The following is a 21,190-nucleotide window of genomic DNA, read 5'->3' as shown; positions in this document are numbered from 1 at the left end:
AAAATTTTGGGATAGCCATTTTGTTTGGCGTAGTTGATTTCCAGATAGAAAATATGTTTTTGAGGAGGACACTCCCCCACAACCCTCTGGGCAAGGGTTGTACGTTATGCATTGGGGGCATTTAAGGTTTTTATAGAAAGCTTTGTCGTAGAAACCTCAAAAAAGACTGATTCGATTGTAAATTTAAAGGCCTAGTGCCCTTTTAAATAGTCGAAAGTGATTGGAAGGCAACTAACACCCCTTCCACGCCCACTATTTCCACAAACACATCCAATAAATATTTTGAGATAGCCATTTTGTTTCCACAGAGTTCAAAGTTCAGGAAATTATACATTTGAGCAGGACACTCCCCTCACTGTCTTCAGGGCAAGGGTTATAAGTTATGCCATGGGGGCATATAAGGTTTTCATTGAAATCCTTGTCGTAGAAACTTAAAAAAGGGCTCATTCGATTGAAAATTCAAAGGGCTGGCGCCCTTTTTAATAGTTAAAAGCTATTTGAAGGCAACTAACCCCCCTCTCACGCTCACCTTTTCTCCAAACATATCCAATCAAAATTATAGATAGCCATTTTACTCAACGTAGTTGAAAGTTTCGGAAATTAGGTCTTTAAGGATGACAACAAAATTTGCACTTTACTGAAAAAAATATAAATGTTTTTACTTTTATAACTTTAATAAATCAAATAATATTAACATTTTGATTACTAGATATCAGTATATGTATATTAAACTGACAATGCACATTCATTTGTATTTTTTTTTCAGTAAAATGCAAATTGTGTTCTGGCCTTTTGAAGGCATAGGAGTTTTGAGCCCTATTCATGTTAATTTCTGCTCGTTTTGAGTTTGACTCGGTTATTTATTTTAATTTCTGTTCGTTTTGTGTTTCATTTATTTATCGATGCTGATTTGTGGTAGTTTCACGCTTGGTAGATTATTTGATTTTATTTTTGCTCATTTTTTGTTTAATTGAGTTCTTTACTTTTCTTTGAAAAACTTATTTTGTGGAAAAAGTATTTTTAATTAATTAGAGAGAAAAGAGGCAACGAGCTTAACCAGGAAAGTTTCAACGTGTAATTAATTTATAAGTTTATCTATGAGTAAATTATGGTTAATCAAATCGAAAGCTTTTTGAAGATCAATAAAAATCAGATTAAGCCAAGTATTAGGTTTTCAAGTAATTTACCCATGGTATCAACAAGATAGATCAGGTAATGAAGCTATCTCCTTCTTTCCATATTATTTCTTGTAACTTTATCCTGGTTTAATACATTTTCAAAATGTCCTGCCCATCTCTCTTTAACTCATTCCTTATCACCAGTTGTGGCCCTGTTCCTATCTTCAACTGGGACAAGTCTGGATTGATAGTTCCCTCTTAAATCTTTAACATGCCAGCACCATATTTTACTATTACGGCATCTGGCTGTATCTCCTGGATCCTCAGCAATTTTATCCAATCCATGGTCTGTACTTTACACTTTCTTAATTCATGTTTTAGTACTTTCTCTGCTTTCCTAACATTCTTCTTATTTTTATATGATCTATCATTCAAATACTTCTTGTGAAAGCTCCTCCTTTTCTCTACCAAACTTGAATATTTTCACTAATATTCCTAGCTGCGTTGCTAACTTCCCTCCTTAAAACACCATCTGCTACTTGACTATTTTACTAAAAATATTTCATTCATCATCTACATTTTCAAAGTTATAGTCTCAAGTTTAATATTCAACTGTTCCTGGAAAGTTTCTCGATTTCCCATTCTGGAGTCTACCCACGTCAGAATTCCCTGTAAGGTAGTTTCCCTTCCTAAATTTCAGCTTTAGATTAAGTCTAAGCACTGCTAGAAGGTGATCTTCACTTTAACATCAATAACAGCATACCTTTATACCCTAGTATCTTATACCAATCCTGCATCTTATTCACTACTAACTATCTCCTGCATGCGGCTCTACAGGGGCATGTACTACTATCACGGATACCTTGTACTTTTTAGTTGTAAAATGAGCAACTCGAATTCTATTATTAACACCTTTCCAACTTAAGAAAGACTTAGCAGCTTCATATCATTGAAAAGGAAAAGTTCCTTTTGGAAAAGTTTTTGGAAAAGGAAAAGTTTGGAAAGGATTCAGGAAAAGTTCCTTTTGATTCTTTTTAGTTCAAAAGGCTAGAAAATTCCTGCCCCAATAAAAATTTTGAAACAATCATTGGTGATTTCCAAAGCAGGCTGTCTTGTTTGTTGATGTAATCTTGTATCTTTCTTCCTTATGTATCTAAAAGGAAGACAGTGCTTCTGAAAATTTACTGCATATCAAACTACTGTAACTAGATCGAAGGTTAGGTTATAGTGATATATAAAAGAAATCACCCATAGAAGTTTGAACAATTTTTAGTTTTCCAGTGCTTTAATGATAAATGGGAAACAACTCACAAATTTTTTATTTCAGTCAAGCACTAAAGACCCTCCAGCCGTCCAAAGGTTTTACAGGTTCTCCACTTTTATTCATGGTAATTTCTGCTTGTTGTAATTTTGACTTGACTGATTATTCCTTTTAGTGATTTAGGTTCCATTATTTACCCATTGTATTATCTGTTTGTTTCAAATTGGACTTGTTTCTAACTTATTCTTTTCTTTTTTTACTTTTGTTTGCTTTTAGTTTTTTAATTAATTCCTGTTGATTTTTAATTTACACACAGTAGTTCATTTACGGCTTAATAATAGAAATATTTGTAAACTTTTTTTTGGATATTCTGCTAAAGGTCTAAAATGTCGGATTCCAATTTAAATTTTGGGAAAAATTGTAACATTGAGTCAATATTTCCAATCAGCTGTTGTTTTGTGTTATGGCTTTTAAGAATATTCTTGCTTAAAAATTTGGCTTGGGGCGCATGATTTTCAATCTTACAGTGTGATTACATGGTCCCAAAGATTTATGGATATTTGTTTCAAGCCAATAAAACAAAACAAAAACGGCTACCCTATCTGGGAATCCCATAGCCCCAATCTAATTTTTGTAGATTAGGAACTCCTTGACATTTAACTTTCAAACTCTTTGGATAAAATTTTTTTGGCCCTTTTATTAGCTCCATTTTTCAGGGAAGCCAACATTTCTCCTTGATTTTGTTATTAATGGTGACCCCTTGGCTGTAATCTTTTATGTGGTATCTTAGTTTTGTCAATGGTTTTGAACTGTCAAATTTCTGAAATACGGTAACCCTCTAGGCGTACAGAATGAAACCTTCCTCTTTCTTTACTAATCAGTATTTTTAATGTCTTTATCTGTGGCACAGTCGCGCTTGTTTTCAGTTTTATCACATCCTGGTTTTGCAAATATAATACTGATTATCTTGCGACCTTACAGAGACACAAAAGCTCCATATCATAAATTATTTGCTATTTTGTATAACATAGCTTGTTCACGTGTGCCAAAATTTGACACTGGATGGCTCCATTACACAGCATTACACAGCAAGGCTCCATGTGTTTCGTTGTTTATAAAATTTTCGTTTTTATTTTAGTTTTTGTGCATGTCTAACCATTGTCTTTAAATTGGTGATTCTAATCTATTGATTATAGGTAAGAAAATGGAAAGTGAGACAATTGGAAGACAGGCCCTTGAGAGATATAGTAGACAAATTATCTTGCCTGGAGTTGGGGTGGAGAAGCAGTTAATTTTGGCTAAATCATCAGTATTAGTAGTTGGCTGTGGTGGCTTAGGCTGCCCTGCTGCCCTTTACCTTGCTGCTGGGGGTGTTGGCACAATCGGCTTAGTTGATCATGACACTGTAGAAACTAGCAATCTTCACCGACAAATCCTTCATAGAGAAGGGACGGTTGGCATGCCCAAAGCAGAATCTGCTGCAGAATCACTATCAGCCCTGAATAGCAGCATTAAAGTAAAGACCCACAATGTATTATTTGACAGTAATTCAGCTTTACAAATCATTGCTGATTATGATATTATCTTGGATTGCACAGATAATGCTGCTACGAGATACTTACTTAATGATGCTTGTGTTATTTTGAAGAAGCCTCTTGTAAGTGGTAGTGCTTTGAGGTTTGATGGCCAACTAACAGTTTATAATTGGAAGAATGGACCTTGTTACAGGTGCTTATATCCTAGTCCTGTCCCTGCCACCTTAGTGACTAACTGTGCAGAAGGCGGGGTTTTAGGACCAATTGTTGGAACGATTGGTTCATTACAAGCCCTTGAAGCTATGAAAATAGTGATGGGAATGGAACCTGCTTATGGTGATAAAATGCTTTTATTTGATGGAGAGCTTGGTAGTTTTAGGTCTATAAAGCTACGACCAAAGCAGTCAAAGTGTGAAGTATGTGGAGAAAATCCTAAAATTAATGAATTGATTGACTACGTTGCTTTCTGTGGGTCTGGTCCTTCAGACAAAGAAGAGAAATTGGCACTTTTACCATTAAATAAAAGGCTTTCATCTACTGAATATAAGCAATTATTAGATCAGTCACATGACCATTTACTTATTGATGTTCGTCCTGAGAATCATCTATCGTTTGGAAAATTACCAGCTAAAAACTATTTGAACATTCCTTTTGAGAATCTAGAGAAAAACTTTGAATTGATTAATGAGAAAAGTAAAGAGGTAGTTTTATTTGTTTGCAGAAGGGGAAATGACTCTCAAAGGTCTGTTGCTGCGTTTGAAAAGTATCTTGCAACACTGGGTAAAAGTTTACAAGTTAAAGATATAATAGGAGGCATGCACTCCTGGTCGTTGGAAGTAGACCCTTCATTCCCAATTTACTGATATGTTTCTACAGCTTTATGTTTTATTTTTATTCAATTTTTTGTATTCATTTGAGCTTTCATTTATGATAATTTCCTGAGCAAATATCTTTTAACAGGCTTGATTTTGCTAATAATATATTTAAATTATGAAATCCAAATGAATGACTAATTTGTTGCAAAACCTTAAAAACCATCAAGTGAAAATCTGTCCTTCAAGAATCAATTTTTGCTTTTGTTTCTACATTCGTTTATTATTTTAATTTTTATTTGTGTAAATTGATCTTATTCCTTTAATAAACTATTTCTTAGTTTTTATGATTTAGAATCACTAACAGAGCATCTAAATTAGGTGCAACTGAAGGATATATGAAAATGGCGATTACTTGGAAATTTGGTTGATTAATATGTGTCTTTTATTCTAAGGACGTTAGTATAGCTAATTTATTTTGTAGCTGATATCCTTAAGTATGATTTCTTCACCTTTGAAATTATTGTAGAATAACGGCTTATAAGCAGCTTGTAACATAATGTTGCATCATATGAATTATTGTGGCCACACAATCCATACGGCGCATGGGCCAGTTTCCATTTTGTATTTTTTGTTTATTTTTTTATTGAATATTTTCTCTGAGAAAAAAAAAACAACAAATTAACCCTATCCTTCAGTTAATTACTTGTATTTTATAAAATTCGCAAATAATCAAAATTATTACAATCACTTGCTTTTGAGTTACAATTTAGAATTATTTATTTTATTATTGAAGTTATTCGTAAAAAACTGACAGTTCGATCGTTTTTTACGATTAAGTTGAATTCAAATATTTTTCTTGTAGTATTGCGGTCATTTTTATTGCAGTGTAGTTTTATTTTAAAGATATGAAAAATGAATTTTGTAATGAACTTGAAATGGATGACACGTGGTATTACTATAAATGCTAAAAGTATTGCAAGGCCACTCACTTTTAAGACTCAAATTTTGCTATTTGGACTTATTTCTTGCATGCCTTTCATTTACCCGTATCTGAGGTCAAATCTTGTCAAAATTCAAAGGGCTTTAAGATCAACAATGACTGAAGCCTCAAGTGTTCAGCCTCCTCCCAGTCAATACTCTGTTGCGTATGTCACTGCTCCATCGGAAGAGGTGGCGAAGGAGTTATCGCGGTAAGCAGTTTTCTTTTTTGTGTTTTTTTTTTAACCTTAAATGCCTCAATTGTCCGAATTCCTTGGATATCCCTGGTAACATTTATGTTTTTTGCACATAGACACTGGAAACCTCCAGTTCACACTTTTTGGACGTCCATCGTGCAATCTTCATAAAGGCTACTTCCTTTTTCGGACGTGTTTCTCCCCTTTGTGTAAAACTATGCAAATATTTTTGTGCTAAAAACTTTTGATGGGTAATTTTAATCATAATGGGTTTATCTAGAATCAACGTAAAATTAGATTCTTTTGATGTATATATTGTTATCAAAATTCTGTTTTTAGGAGTTTTGATTACTGTTGGAATGAGCTTTTCTGTGTTATAGACTGTTACTACGAAGTGTATAATAGCTTATACAGAAGAACGTTTATTATTGACCTTGCATTCAGTAATATTAACAGTTGTACATTTTTGATTAGTTGCAGTCTAATTACCGGGGGGAGGGGTTATCAATGGATGTTTTTGTAAAGGGAGAGCGTGTCTGAACCCTGAAAAAGTAAATTTTAAATCCAGATTCTCCAAATTTTCTTGAGGGTCCTTTTCATCAATATAGAAGGGTATTTATCCTATAGCCATCCTTCATTTGAAATGATATATTAAGACCAAGCATGCAATTTTGATGTTTAGGAGGTGGCCACTCCCCTCTTATTACAGAACTATTTTGATCAGAATTAAAAGATAACATTCATATCATCTTCACTGTACAGAAATGGAAGGTTTAGTAGTTCCTGTCTAGATCAAAAATTTTCAAAAACCCTCTGAAAAAATTATGACCCCGTCGTCCCTTTCCACTCCCCACAAAATTGTTCTCTTTTTTTTAGAGATAATTATCGCTTTTTGAGTATTTTATGAAAAAGCCAAACTTTCACTTATTGAAGGGCTAATAAGCATTTAGGATAACCCTAAACATAATATTAGCAATGGACAAAAAAAAATATTTTTTTAATCCAACAGCTTGTGACAACGAACTGAAAGTAAAGAGTAACTCATGTCAATAGTTTTAAAAAATCTAATACAAGGAATTTTGACAATTTATCTGTATTTAAAGAACCTTCTTCTTAAGGGGATTGGAAATTTATGAACTTCATCGCCCCTATTAATGCTATTGCTCAAAGACTTTTAGCACAGGAATATGTCTGTTAGTTTAGAATAGGAGGGAAGAAAACAAAAAGGGGACGATCTTTTTTAAATTTTTCCTTCAAATTTGGAAAAAAACATAAAAAAAAGAATAAATCACATTCATGACGTTTCTTTTGGAGAAAATATGAAATTTCATGGTTTCTGTAGATAGCGAATATTAACTTCATCGCCCCTATTAACGCTATTGCTCAAAGGGTTTTAGCACAGGAATATGTCTGTTAGTTTAGAATAGGAGGGAAGAAAACAAAAAGGGGACGATCTTTTTTAAGTTTTTTCTTCAAATTTGGAAAAAAATTAAAAAAAAGAATAAATCACATTCATGACGTTTCTTTTTGAGAAAATATGAAATTTCATGGTTTCTCTTTGCTCTAGGGTTCTCGGATATGTTAGTTTTTATGACACAATTATCATAAAGACTGCACCCGTTTGGGGGTTCTGTTGATCCTTTTTCTGAAATTATGCTGATTTGTATGTTCTCATAGCTTTTGATGGATAAATTAAAAATTAAAGTTTTTTGCATTTGGAATCAGTATTAACAATGAATCAGTTGATAAAGTGTAAATAGTCTGCTGTTACGAAAATTTTATGTATTTTTAGTTTTGGTTTATGTTGACAGCATAAACCAACATGTGTTGACTCTGTACTTAGCATTCATGTTCTAGAATGATAAATTTATCAAGCATAATGAAGCGACATTGCTATGTAAATTTGTTGTGGCAAAAGTGCCACAAAAACTAAAAGCGAAACTTGTGAAATCTTCTCAGAAAGTATTTCGAATAATTTTTTCTTATTTAATACCTATGCATGATAAAATCGCCAATGACACGTTTTCACTAGCATATTGGCATAACAAGTTAGGCTAATATGCTAATAAGATTAGTTATGCTAATAAGATTTTCATAAGCGAGTTTAAATTTCATAAGGCGGCTTGTGCTTGCCAGTTCCAGCTTCAAAGCCCCTATGCCCATATGGTATAGCAAGGATCTTTCCCTATGGCTTAAGACACGGGTTTTTGATACCTTAATCACCCCCATCGCAATCTCCTCATGTGAAACTTGGACGCTGAAGATGGATGACCAGCGTCGACTTGCAGCTTTTGATACTAATAATCTACGCCGAATCGCCTACCTTGGTAGAATTTCAAATACTGAACTCTTCAAGTGCCTTAAAATCCAACAACTATCCTCACCAAGGTCCAGCCTCAGTAACTTTGGTGGCTTGGTCATGTCCAACGGATGATTCATTCCTGTCTTTCAAAAATCATTTTTGCCAAATTCACAGTTCTCGTCCTTCTGGTCGTCCCTCAAAGAGGTGGAAGGACAACTTCGCTCGCGCCTCACTGCCTCTTCGAGATTTTTTGTCTAACAGAAGACCGCGATGCATACAGAAGTCACATAACTACATTTTAAGACCACACTGGCTGTTCATGACGTATGTAACCAAGAGAGCAAAGGATATAATAAATGAAACAATAAAATCAAATATGTAAGAAAACGAGGATTTTGTCAGCCAGCGAAAAAAAATATAAAGACAAAGAACAAGCAAATATTTCGACAAGGACCTCCGGCAAGTCTTTTTATGTGCTGAAAAAAGAAAAAAATTCTCCCCAAAAAACACGACTTGTCGAAATATTTGCTTGTTCTTCGTATTCATATATTGCCACTGGCTGACAAAATCCTCGTTTTCTCACCTATTTGATTTTATTGTTTGATTTATTATATTCTTTCCTCTCTTGGTTTCATAAGAAGTCACATCTACGCCATTACGAAGAAAGATGCCCCAAGACGACCCTCAAGGACAGACGGGACTTAAGTCAAGGGTAGAAATAAACTTTCTTGTTATTGGGAAGAAGCTGGTTCCTGCGGGCATAGGCTCTGTAACGGCATACGCACATGTGTCTTATTTGATGGGTTGTGTTGGTCGTGTTATCAAAAGAATTGATTACCCAATGTGAGCTCTTTTATTGTATTGCAAATGAAGTAAAGTATGTTCTTTTGAATATAGTTAGCCTTAGTAAGCATCAAATAGTACACTTAATTAAAAGAAAAGTAATTCGGAATCAGGTTTTAAAAGAAACCTGATGGAGGCATTTTCTTGTTAATGATAAATTTTCATTTGTGATACTATTCTTATACTAATATGCACCTTTAACTTTGTTTGAGAGCAGAATTGGAGTAGCTGAAAAAATAGATCTAAATTTGAATTAAAAATTGATTTCAGGAAAAAATATCTATTAGATTTTTCTGTCTCGTCTAAAAATGAATGGGGGAAACCAAGCTGAAGCATTTCTTTTAAGATGTATCGTAAACAATTGGAGACTTTGTCAGTTTTAGTCATAAAATTAAATACCAAGCTTTGTATTTTAAAATACTATTTTCCTTGACGGAGAAGCGAAATTTTTCGACTTATAACCAAAACAGATGTAAAGAGCAGGGCCGTATCCAGGATTTTTGTTCAGGGGGGGTTTTACTAATTTTTGACTTTTTTGGGGGGGGGGTTTACTAATGTTTGACTCAGTTTTCGACTAATTTTACTGATTTTTACCTAGGTTTTACTAATTTTCGACTTATTTTCGAGTCGGTCAAAAATTTTGGGGAGGGGTTCAAACCGGGTAACCCCCCCCCCCCTGGATACGGCCTTGGTAAAGAGGTTTGGCCAAGCGAAGATCCCTTTTTGCCTCGGGTGATTTTTTCTGGCTTGTGAAGTAAAATTTCACTCTTTTCTTAAAATTCTTCTTCTTTTTTTCTTCTCTTTTCTTCCTTCTTCTTTGAAATCCTTCGAAAATTTTTCTTCTTTTGGTGTTGATGTGGCCTATTGACTTTTTGAACTATTGAATTTATAACAGGGGCTATTCCTTTAATAAATTCATGATATGCTTTTTCTTCTTTAGCTCCTTATAAACATTCAGAAATCATCATTTTTAGTAAACACAACTTAAGACTGCCATTGAAATTTGTAAATGTAACGTTTATCAGTTTGTGTTTTCTAGGAAGTTGATCTTCTTTAAAAGGCGACTTGGATATTTTTTTGTGGAAGTTAACTCTAAGATAGGAGATCATCTCGCTCTTGCTGATAAAAAAGAAAGAAAAACTATATTGTGTTTCCTTAAGCCTTGCTGTGCCTTTGATTGTTTTTGTATTTTGGTTTAAAATTTAGATTCATTTTCTTTGAGTTTTTTGTCTCTTATTGAGGAAACCGCTGTATATTAAGGGTTTTTGCGATAATTACATTGAAAGCTTGTTACTAAAGCATTCCACAAAGTTTCTCATCGCCATAAGCCATAATCGAGTTACACGGACTCTTATCCTAAATATAGACAGCGTGCACATTCATATTAATGATCTGAAACCTCAATGTCCATTACATTAGAACCAATCTTTTAACATTTATTCAATTTTAGTTTACTTTTATTAACTATTATAATAATTTGATATTTACTGTGAATGATATTTCAAACTGGCTAAGAAGCTCTATTGCGCTGGTTTACATAAGCTGCGTTTGAATATAGACTTGTTTTTAAATGATGATTATTTTGAGCCTACTGATCATAGACCATTTTATGCTCTTTTAAGTAGCTTATACTACGGAATGACTTTGTGAAATTACTCCTAAAAATAATTTTATTTTTTAGTGGACTAGTGAAAGAAAAGCTAGCAGCTTGTGTCAACATTATCCCAAAAATAACATCAATTTATGAATGGAAGGGAGAAATAAATGAAGATAATGAAGTCTTAATGGTGAGTCATTGACTACATGCTTTCAAGTTTGATTGAAAACTTATAACTGTAATGGTTTCTTTTATCACGATTTCTTGCTTCAGCCAATAGATCGCCAACTCTTTTCTTTTTGTTGTGACTAGGTGCATATACTTTAACGTGAGTTCACACAGGGGAGGGGGGGGGGGTCAGGATAGAAAAATAAAGCCCCCTCTCTATTACTCATTCACTATTCTGAGATATTATAGACAAATATATTTTTTTTGAAAAGCATATTTTGCTATTTTCAGCGATGCATATGATTGATGTTTGTCCTTAAATGGTCAAATCAGGACACTCGAAGGTGAGGATTGTAACACTCAGTATCAAATATATTGATTCGGTGGAATCAGTTGTTTTATCTTAGTGCAATAACAATCAAAAAGTTCTAGAACGATGGGATCACTTTAGAATCTAAAAAAAGTAGAAATATATGTGATAAAAGAAACAGCTTTGCTCGCTAGCTGTTACCGGTACAGGGTAATATTACAAAAGCATAGCGAAAGAATTTTCCTAGGTAGTGCTAGATGGCGTTGATTGTATTCTTTTTTAAGCCAATTTGGGGTCTTTGCCGTACCAGTTTCCCCTATTATTGGAGCAAGCGTTTCAAGTGAGATTCAAAAAGCTCAAACATTCGATGATATTTTTACGGGTACGGTATTAAGATTTTCCTTTTTTGAAAGGAAATATTAAAGAAAAAATGAAAACAGTTTAAGAAAGGGTAAAAATGGGTGATAATCTAGATGCAAAAATGTAGTTCCAAAATTGGCTGAGAAACACATCTGTTTGAACTTACAGACCCTTTATGCATCTTGCCCTTAGCGATAGTTTTCAATGTCAAGTTTGCCCACGTTACTCGAAGTCAGACCAGGCCTTCAAAGCGGTTTCAAAGCAAACGTTGGAAAAGGTGAACGCAACTAAAAATAGAATCATGGAGTTTATATTTAAATTTATATCATGTAGAAAAAGTTATTATTTTTTACATTTTGTTTGTAAAGTAGTCCCAAAAAAGGCAGGAAGTTAAAGAAAGGCGGGATTCATGTAGTTTAAGAAATTAAAAGCTCCTTGTGCCGTAGACAGTTTAGTATTACCAAGCTGAACTAAAATTGCAAAATGCCTATAACATAAGCCCCACAAGCAGTGTACCGGTAGTACCTCTGGCGGAGAGCAAAATCCAAAAACTAGGCATTTTTCAGGTTTTTTTTTTTTTTTTTTTTTTTTTTTTTTTTTTTTTTTTTTACATGTAATGTTAGATAATGTAGTTTTTCCCTTCGGATACTGATTTGAATTTCCATTTAAATCGGCTTCTCATACTCCTCGCGATCAATCTTATGAGCAAAGATAAGGCTTCTTTGGCTAGTGTGATAAACTAAGGTTAATGTGGCAAGGTAAAGTTGCTTCGAGGATCCCCTTCTGTCTTCCCCGATTGGTGTCTAAAAATATTATTGCATATCATTGAATTTTACACTCAACTAACCATTTTACAGGTCTAGTGACATTCGCGATTAAGTTTTCGATTAAGTTCGGGGGAAGGGTGGGGGGTAACTGCCCCTCCCAGACCTCGGTTTGCGCCCCCCTCCCCCTCCCGCCGCGGAAATTTAGCTTCTTCAAAATCTTGTTAAAACTAAGATAAGCCTGCATAATTCAAGCGTCCACAGAAGCGTGTCAGTTTACTTTAGGATATCTACCTTTATGGTACTATATGGCTCGTTTTTCAGTTTTCACTGTCATTTTCACTTGATTTACGATAAGTTGGTCCGATTTCCTCCCCCCTCTCCTAGGATTTTGACGAAACGCCACTGCATTTTAGTAGTTTAATATTCGCAAAAAAGGAAATGTAAGCTTAATAAAGCTTTTTTTTTTTTTTTTTGCCGAATATTTTTCAAAATGTGAGTCAGTGTCGAAGCATCAAATAGCTCCTAATTGCTTCTCTTTAGATTTTTCTCTTTAGAAAAAGAAAATTTTTTCTTTTATGGAAAAATTAGATAATAAATTAAGGAGAGGAATGTTGCACGGCCGGTTGACCTCATATACTGTTTAAATAGACGCCAAGAAAAGGAAGAAAAGGCAGCTTGATTAACTAATCTTGTATTAATGCATTAATTCCACTACCATTATTGTTACATGTCAATGGGTCCTGTTGCAGTTCAGGTCTGCCCTATAGAATAGTTATTATTAGTCCCCGTCGTTACTGGTTAGGCAGCTCTAAATTTAATATTTGTGATTAAAGACATAATTTGCGTTAGAAACATAACCAATATCTCTACTAAGGAAAAATTAATGTTCTCCTTGTTCTTGAATATCTTTCAAATTTTATGATATGTCTCATTACATCTTCTTCCATATCTTTGGAGCAATTGTTCCCTAGATTCTGAAAAATGTTTTTTTGATATTTTCATTGAAAAATACTTTTTTGGCGTTTCCAATGAAAAAATCGCTCCCCCTAGATTTCGAAAAAAATTGCCCTCTCCCCCACATCTTCCTGAATAGGCGGTTCTGCTGTATAAACGTATATTTATTATTTTTCCATATTCTAACAAACCATAAATAAATTAATTATCGTAGTAAGGCTATATGCCTTTTAGGTATCGCTATAAATTCTAAACTTGATGTTCTCCTCTTTGTCAAATATCTTGCAATTCCTGTTGACGAGGGAGGATTCATCCAGACAAATTCGCTAATAGCGCTGAGCCCGTCTCGGACGAAACTTACTACTTTGATTTAGGTAATAAAGACGTGGACGTTCTGTTTTTCCAAGCTGACCTTATTTGTTCAAAAGAAATTTTGTTTCTAATAATAACAATTTATTTTAACCTACTTTACAAAATACATGTAGATAGTAGAGCAACACAGAAAAAGACGAAAAAGAACAACAATTCAAAAATAATCACGGATAAAAAAATCGAATAAGACTAGGATGTGGGCCCGACCGAGAACTAGTATCCTGACTGATCATTGCTTGCATAATGTAAAGCGAGGACAAAGTTGCTGTTGCGCCATAACGGCCCACAAGAGGCATATTTTGCACAGCAAGTGGCAAATATAATAAAAACTTACAATAGTTAATCATTTGTTTAAGATCTTGCTGATTAAAAAGCTGATACAGCTCAGAAGCGGATAAAATCGCATGGTCACAATAACTACTGTGTAGTTTAGTGACACCTTGCCTATTAAACGACCACGGTTTGTAACCACTGTCTCATAATTAGCTTTAAGTTTGTCCTTAGAATCTCAAACAAATTAACGCTGGTTGCTGCCAACTTATTCTAATATAGAAATACCAAGCCGTTTAATGACAGGGATACTTGGTATCGTAAAAGTATAGCAAGCAAGAAGATAGCACGATTGGCAATGTTAAAAAGTAAATATTCACATTTCAATGCATTCCGTGATCTACCTGTTCTATTATCCGTAGATCCGACCAAACTTACGTTCTGTTCTAGCTCCGTTTAGAATGTATGAACCATCACTTCAATGTTTTTTTTTTATTTTTAAGGTTTATCTACCCTGTGCATGATTTTGTTTTTTTTAGCAGCTGTGCTAAAATATCGTTTACGTTTTCATTATATTAACGTTTACGTTTGAATTAACATTTTGAAGCAAGAGGGCAATTTGTCCTCATTCGCTAGCTAAAATTTAGCTTATTATTTACAGAATAAAATTTTTAATTTGTCTTTGGATTTTTTTTTTTTTATGAGAAAATTCAAAAATTTTCCTATTTTCGGAGAAAAGTTTAGATTATTCATAAGAAAAAGTCTAGGTAATACCATAGTTCTGACTTGGTGAAGAGATATATCTGGAACTATTAGATGCGACGATGCAAGTATCTTGTCGTTTTGGTGCAAGTTACAACCGTCGATTTGTTGCATAGTCACTTGTTTCACAGGGAACTTTAAGCTTAATGTGCTACATCTAATACCACCATTGCTACGTTGTATTATTACCTTTTTTTTAGATAATAAAGACAAGGACGTCCAGTGTTCTTGAGCTGACAGATTTTGTTAAAAAGAATCATCCTTATGAAGTGTGTGAAGTTATTTCAACTGAGGTGAGTAGAAATTTTTGCAAGGCATATAGGGGAAAGGAAACAATTCTTTTTAAGAAAATCCCCGGAAAGGGACTTCCCTCCTGCAGTGTCCAAATGAAGTAAACATCTTAACATAATATCATGAATCATGTTTACAGGCTATGATAATTTATCCCCACTTGACGTTCTACTTTTCGTTTGGTTCCGCTTTCGTATTTCGACTTCCTGTTTTCGCTTTTCAGCTAAGTGGCTGGAAAACATGATTTTCCGCCATCTACCATCCTTCATCCGTAAAACGTGACGTAACCATCTTAGAGGTATACTGAAGGCATTTTGGCTTTTTATATGGTGGGGAAATATAAGTAGTAATGGTTGATTTTTTGTCATATAGTACATGATTCCTTAGAAATTCCGAAATTCTAGAAAGATTTTTCTTGGTGCAGAAAATTTTTCTTAAGAGATAACAAACTGATTTTATGTTTCCTCTTTAAACTTTCCTGAAATAATGATATCCAGACCGATAATCCCATAAGTTGAAAATTTCATCGATTTCTTTTGAAAAAAAGTTTCAAGGATATATACAAATGTGGCATTGAATACCATCTTCCTCAGTGGCGTCAATTATGGAGAGGATCATGGAAGGTTTTGTGCCTCCTAGATGTTCTGCCTCTCCCTCCTAGTTTTTGGAAATTTTATTTTTAGGGGCATTTTCAGTGAAAATATCTTTTTTGCATTTTTATTTAAAACTGACAAGTGCCCCCTCTTCCATCTAGATTAAAAAAAATTCTTGGATGCCTTTAAATTTTCGTCAATTGATACCAATGATTCATAAGACCGAATGTATTTCCATATGGCAACGCCAAATAATAATCGGCAAATAATTCAATTCCTTGGGGAGTGAAAAGAATAGTCTCTAAACAGAGCAATCAGGGTTAAATATTGAAAAAAAAAAATAAGACCGAATATATTTCCGGCGAGCCTTTAACTTATCTTTTGTTACCGATATAGAATAAAGGGTAGAGAAAGTTTATCAAGCGTCGTGATGTTACCCCATTCTACCTTTTTTCAACCATTTGCTTTTTAATCCATATCCGTGTAAATTTGAAGTTCTAAGGGGGGGGCAGCGGCCCCCCCCCCCGCCTTCCGTACGCCCATGAATGACTAAAACCAGAGTTCGAGATATATGAGTGCATGATTATAAGAGTATAATGAGTGTGAGAGTATCAGAGAACAAATTAATGAGTATAAGAAACTGATTGGAGAAGAAACCCAAATTTTGTGCCCGAGAGAAAAAAAAAGTAAAGTTAACACCATCTTGCGTTGTTCATTTAATTCATGTACTAGTTGTAATATTCTAAAATGAATATTGATTGTGTTTATTTTTTTATTATTTACTTCAAATTAGGTTAAAATAAAAACATGCTGAAAGGGTAGGGGGGGGGGAGTGGAGTGGCTACTTGGTGTAGGTGTAGTTTATTTTTGTGCAGTTCTTGTTTACATCTGTCTTTCCCCCTTTTTGTTGTCGCAATTTCGTTTTATTTCAGTTTTTACTTACATTCATACAAATCGCAAATTTTGTCAAATTTCAATGCGCGTCAATGCGTAAGTTCGTTCGAAAAATGTTCAACCCCTCAACATGTGGACGAATATGATGCGCTACAGCGAGAAAATGACGCACCGTAACAAAAACAACAGAACAATTCCAATATCAATTTTCATTTAAGGTTTGTGTTCCATGTGCAAGTTTTTGGTATGTTATTTTTATGCAATGCTAGTGTTTTGATGTTTCAACGTCACACGACAATTTTGCTATCATTCTATACCGGAGTTTCAACTTTATCCATCTCCCGAATTATATTTTGGAAATTTACTTTGCATGCGTTCTATATTGAAAAGTGTGTTGAAAGTCTGTTGAAATTCGTTGGAAAAACGAAAATTCTTCGAAGCTTTAAGCAAGTTTACATCATTCTCTAGAAAATCTAAGTACTATCATAAGATCTGAAACCAATCGTACATTATATTGTCCTTTCGGTGTAAGTTACGGCGGTGGGATTGTTGCAAAATCTCATTTCACAAGGAACTTAAACCTTAACACAGAATATCCTTTCACTAATAAAACATTATTGTTGACACCCCGAAAATCCACCCTTTACTCTGGGGCTATATTTGGGTTTTCTAGAGCTTCAAAACGAATGAACTTGAAACATTGTGGTATGGTGATTAATTCTTAGGAGCTATCCGCTTTTGCATAAACCTAAACATGAGGGCCACCCATCTTGTTCGAAATAGACTCGTGGTGCTTACCATGTAATGGCCTCGTTTATTTTCTGGCCCACACACAAGCAGCATGTTTTACACTTTTTTAAAGTTTTTTTTGCAAATTAATTAAGCGATATTTTCAAAAACTAATCTCCTTAAATTTTTCTTGTCGTTGATATTTATATTGTTTGTTTTATCAGTTTTTGTTTTTCAGATAAAGCAAGGCAATCAGCAGTACTTGGATTGGATTGGTGAAGTAGTTGCACCAAGCAAATAATTGATATTTTAGATATAAACGCAATGTCTTTATAACAAACTTGTATTGTAATAGCATCTGCCTGTAGCCTATTTAAGTTTGTGTGTGGGTGTAACAGGTTTAAAATAAATGGTGGTGAAATTTGATAATATAACTAATCTCAGTGAAATATTTTCTCCGTAATCTTAGTCTATGTGACCATGAGGACGTAGATATTGAGAAATTGCTAAAAATGGAAACTGACCATGGAATGTTCAGTTTCGTGAGTGGGCTGGGGGTTCATCATATAGACGGCCTTTGCAGTCCTGAACTAATTGTTAGTAAGATTTTAAATATTAAGAAAATGAATTTCGTGTCAATGAAGTTTGTTGTAGAGGAATTTGTCCAACTGGGTTACCCTTGCAACACGTGACTTCAATGTAAACAAGATTTTTGAAAGTGTTGTTTTGTTTATTGATAAAACCATGACACATGAGGACGTAAACATTGAGAAATTGATAATAAAAAAAAGACCTTGCTTTTCATAAACAGAGTTTCCTTATAACAGCAATACTTTACCATATATAAAGACATTAGTTTTAACGCTAAATAACGGGACAAATCGTTAATGTAAACGTGTGAAAGTGTGCCTCGATACCAATCCTGGGATATTCTCAGGGATAATAAACTTGTGTTCAGCAATAACTGTTCTGTGCTCTATTTCTAGTTTCGTGATTAAAGCATAACATCATGTGCTTGCAACTGTACAATAAGTTCTATTAAATCTTGCCTTCATTATGGCTATTTCGGACAATGTCGGCCGAGTGAAAACTTCTTTTCGAAAATCCATAATAGAGACACAAGGCAATATCTCAGTAAACATAATCAATACTTGCAGTTCTTTTTTTTAATGGGCATTAACCCGCGTCCCTTAAAAGCGCATAATTGAAATGCGAATGTAAAAAATTCACAGTTCAATCATTGCATGGAAAACCGAGCTATTTCTCAAAATAACAATCATAAAAATAGATTTTTGTTCAAAAATTATTTGCGTTGATACTTACTGAAATAACTGGGGATTCTGTGAAATAATAAACCCTCCGTCAGGTAAAATTTTTTAACTCAGGTCAAGCAAACAGAAAGTAAAATAAAAAACTATCTCGTATGGCGTAACAAGGTGATTTCCATGATATTTTGAGTTATACATTATCACTTTTTGGAGCAGAGAACGTCTTTTCTTTTCGCAATTTTGAATGCGTTGGCAGCGATCGAAACTTTGTCCCTGCTCAAATGTTTTTTGCGTGTCTACACTTCACAGAGAAAGGCTTTCGGATGGCGGCTATTATTCCCTTACTTTTCAAGTTTCGGGATTTCATGAAACTGCTAGATAGACTGTATAATTCTATTAGATTTATCTCACTTTAAAAGTTGATTTTAGCACTTTCCTAAAATCTCTAGTTGTTTCACGAATAAACTGATTTTCTATTTTACCTAAGACGATGTGAAATAAATATGCCAACCAAACTTTAATTGAAATGAAATAAGTTTTCCATTTAAACAGTGTTTTTGTCATATTTAGTGACAACAAAATACATCGGGTATTTATGAGCAACCATCTCGTCTGCATGGTCATATGGCGTTCTTTATCATCAGTGATTGGATGATTTTTGGCAGTTTTTTGGGGTTATTAGTGGTCGTCAGTAGGTGATTCAACATGTAAAGTGGAGCAATTACAAACAAGATGGAAATGTTGTTTATATGGCCCATCTTTGGTAGACTTTATAATGGTTCATCTTTCGTGGATTTTAGTTGACCATAATGCCCAAGCTAAGCCACAGCACAGTCAACCTGTTGATAAAAGTACCAAAATTTATGAATGATATGTTTTAACGTCAAACTTGTACTACTTAATGGAGAAAATTGAAACGGCGATATATTTAGTTGGGAAGCCTACATCAGCACTAACTTAGTCCTAGCTATTGTTTTCTAATACTGTTTCTTTGTATGTTGCCTCAGATTCATCATCATGCAGGGAAACTGCTGTTTCAAGATAAGAAGAATTTTAAAATTTGTTGAAAATTCAAAAAGAAATTCCTTAAATTTTTATTCCTTTTGGTCAATAGTTAAAACAACGATTGAAAGTTGAATTTAAGTTCAATTCAAAGGAAATTATTTTCTCCTCCTTCTTGACAACAATTTCCTGCCTTTCTCTTCTCATTCGCTTGCTTGTGTTTTCTCTATTTCCGGTATTTCTTTTTCCAACAAAATATGTATAATTGCGACCTTTAGTTTGCAAATAATTAATTCCCTTGCATACTGTTCGGGTATATACTAATTCTTATGAGGAGGAAGCCCTTTGGATGTATTTTCAAGCGAAGTTGCTCATCTCGATACACTTAAAAGAAAAAAGAAGCATACTACAGTAGAATCAATAAATTTAGTATTGGCTCGTTTGAGATTTGGCGATATAAAATTATTTAGTTAGCTCTTTCTTGTTAGGTTTTTATATTTTCAAAATATGTATGTACATTTAAGGGGTATTTAAACTATTAATTCTACAAGAAAAATTAGTAAAAATATGTCAGTTTAAAGTCAATAGATCTATTATTAATTTAAACAAATTACAGTTGCAATTCATAAATAACTTGCCTTTTAGTGCGCCAAGAACAAACCAGAACATGATAAAAATACATGTTCATTCATTGTTTTATTCGTTTATTTCTTGCTTTATTTATATAATCGTGGATATGTGTCTCATAAGTACTCTTGATGATATACTGATGATATACATACTCTTGATGAGAATCCCGTTTCTCCCGTACTCTTGATGATATACTTGATGATATACATACTCTTGATGAGAATCCCGTTTCTCCCGTACTCTTGATGATATACATACTCTTGATGAGAATCCCGTTTCTCCCGTACTCTTGATGATATACTTGATGATATACATACTCTCGATGAGAATCCCGTTTCTCCCGTACTCTTGATGATATACTTGATGATATACATACTCTTGATGAGAATCCCGTTTCTCCCGTACTCTTGATGATATGCTTGATGATATACATACTCTTGATGAGAATCCCGTACTCTTGATGATATACATACTCTTGATGAGAATCCCGTTTCTCCCGTACTCTTGATGATATAATTGATGATATACATACTCTTGATGAGAATCCCGTTTCTCCCGTACTCTTAATGATAATCCCGTTTCATTATTAATTTTATGCCTCAAATTTTAGACAGGTTCGTGACATAGATTAATGATCATGAAGATGTACCAGCACTTGATTTGAGGGAAGCTAGAAGCACTTAGAGTGAAGTTAGATATTCATGAGGTACTTGGTAAACATTTCCGTAAACAAGTTCCTTCAGCGTGTTATAAAAAGAACTATTACCATCCATAATCAAGCCAATACCTACTCTCAGAGGGATAAAGGATAATTACCCACTCGATTTTGTTTAAATACTGTGGACTAAAATCGCATTTTTGACGCCCAGGTCAAATGTGTGTCTACTAATGAAAATGCTCAAGTGCTCCAAGTCGTCGGTTGCATCAGCTCAAATATCATTTGAATTTCTTAATGCAAATACAAAATTAAGTATAGTAACTACGGCACAATTGAGCTTCAAAATGTTTTTATTTAACTAAGAAATAGTAAACCCACCGAAAAACATTAAAAGAAAGTAACCACAAATAAGTAAACATGATAACAAGTAATACTCTATAACTATAAATAGAAAATTTGTTGCCAAAACTAGATAACGGGATAAATCGTCTACATTTAAAAGAGAAAAAAAACTCC

At 33.9% G+C, this 21,190-nt stretch overlaps 2 protein-coding genes across 2 annotated transcripts; both read left to right on the top strand.

Annotated features, from left to right (window-relative positions):
- The first annotated feature begins 2,445 nt into the window (after positions 1-2,445).
- Uba4 (Ubiquitin-like activating enzyme 4) lies at positions 2,446-4,791 on the top strand. The gene is made up of 2 exons (XM_089104053.1): positions 2,446-2,506; positions 3,576-4,791. Exon 2 carries the CDS (start codon positions 3,584-3,586, stop codon positions 4,775-4,777), a length of 1,194 nt encoding a protein of 397 aa, XP_088960179.1. The 5' UTR covers positions 2,446-2,506; positions 3,576-3,583; the 3' UTR covers positions 4,778-4,791.
- Positions 4,792-5,641: 850 nt separating this feature from the next.
- On the top strand, positions 5,642-17,542 carry LOC148941554 (uncharacterized). Its single transcript, XM_089104054.1, has 4 exons — positions 5,642-5,919; positions 10,731-10,836; positions 14,810-14,902; positions 17,355-17,542. Exons 1-4 carry the CDS (start codon positions 5,642-5,644, stop codon positions 17,415-17,417), a joined length of 540 nt encoding a protein of 179 aa, XP_088960180.1. The 3' UTR covers positions 17,418-17,542.
- The last annotated feature ends 3,648 nt before the right edge of the window (positions 17,543-21,190 follow it).

This window comes from Artemia sp. Qi Xiang Cuo, chromosome 18, assembly GCF_049724085.1.
Source record: "Artemia sp. Qi Xiang Cuo chromosome 18, ASM4972408v1, whole genome shotgun sequence".
NCBI lineage: Eukaryota > Metazoa > Arthropoda > Branchiopoda > Anostraca > Artemiidae > Artemia > Artemia sp. Qi Xiang Cuo.
This window is presented reverse-complemented; position numbering and strand designations above follow the sequence as displayed.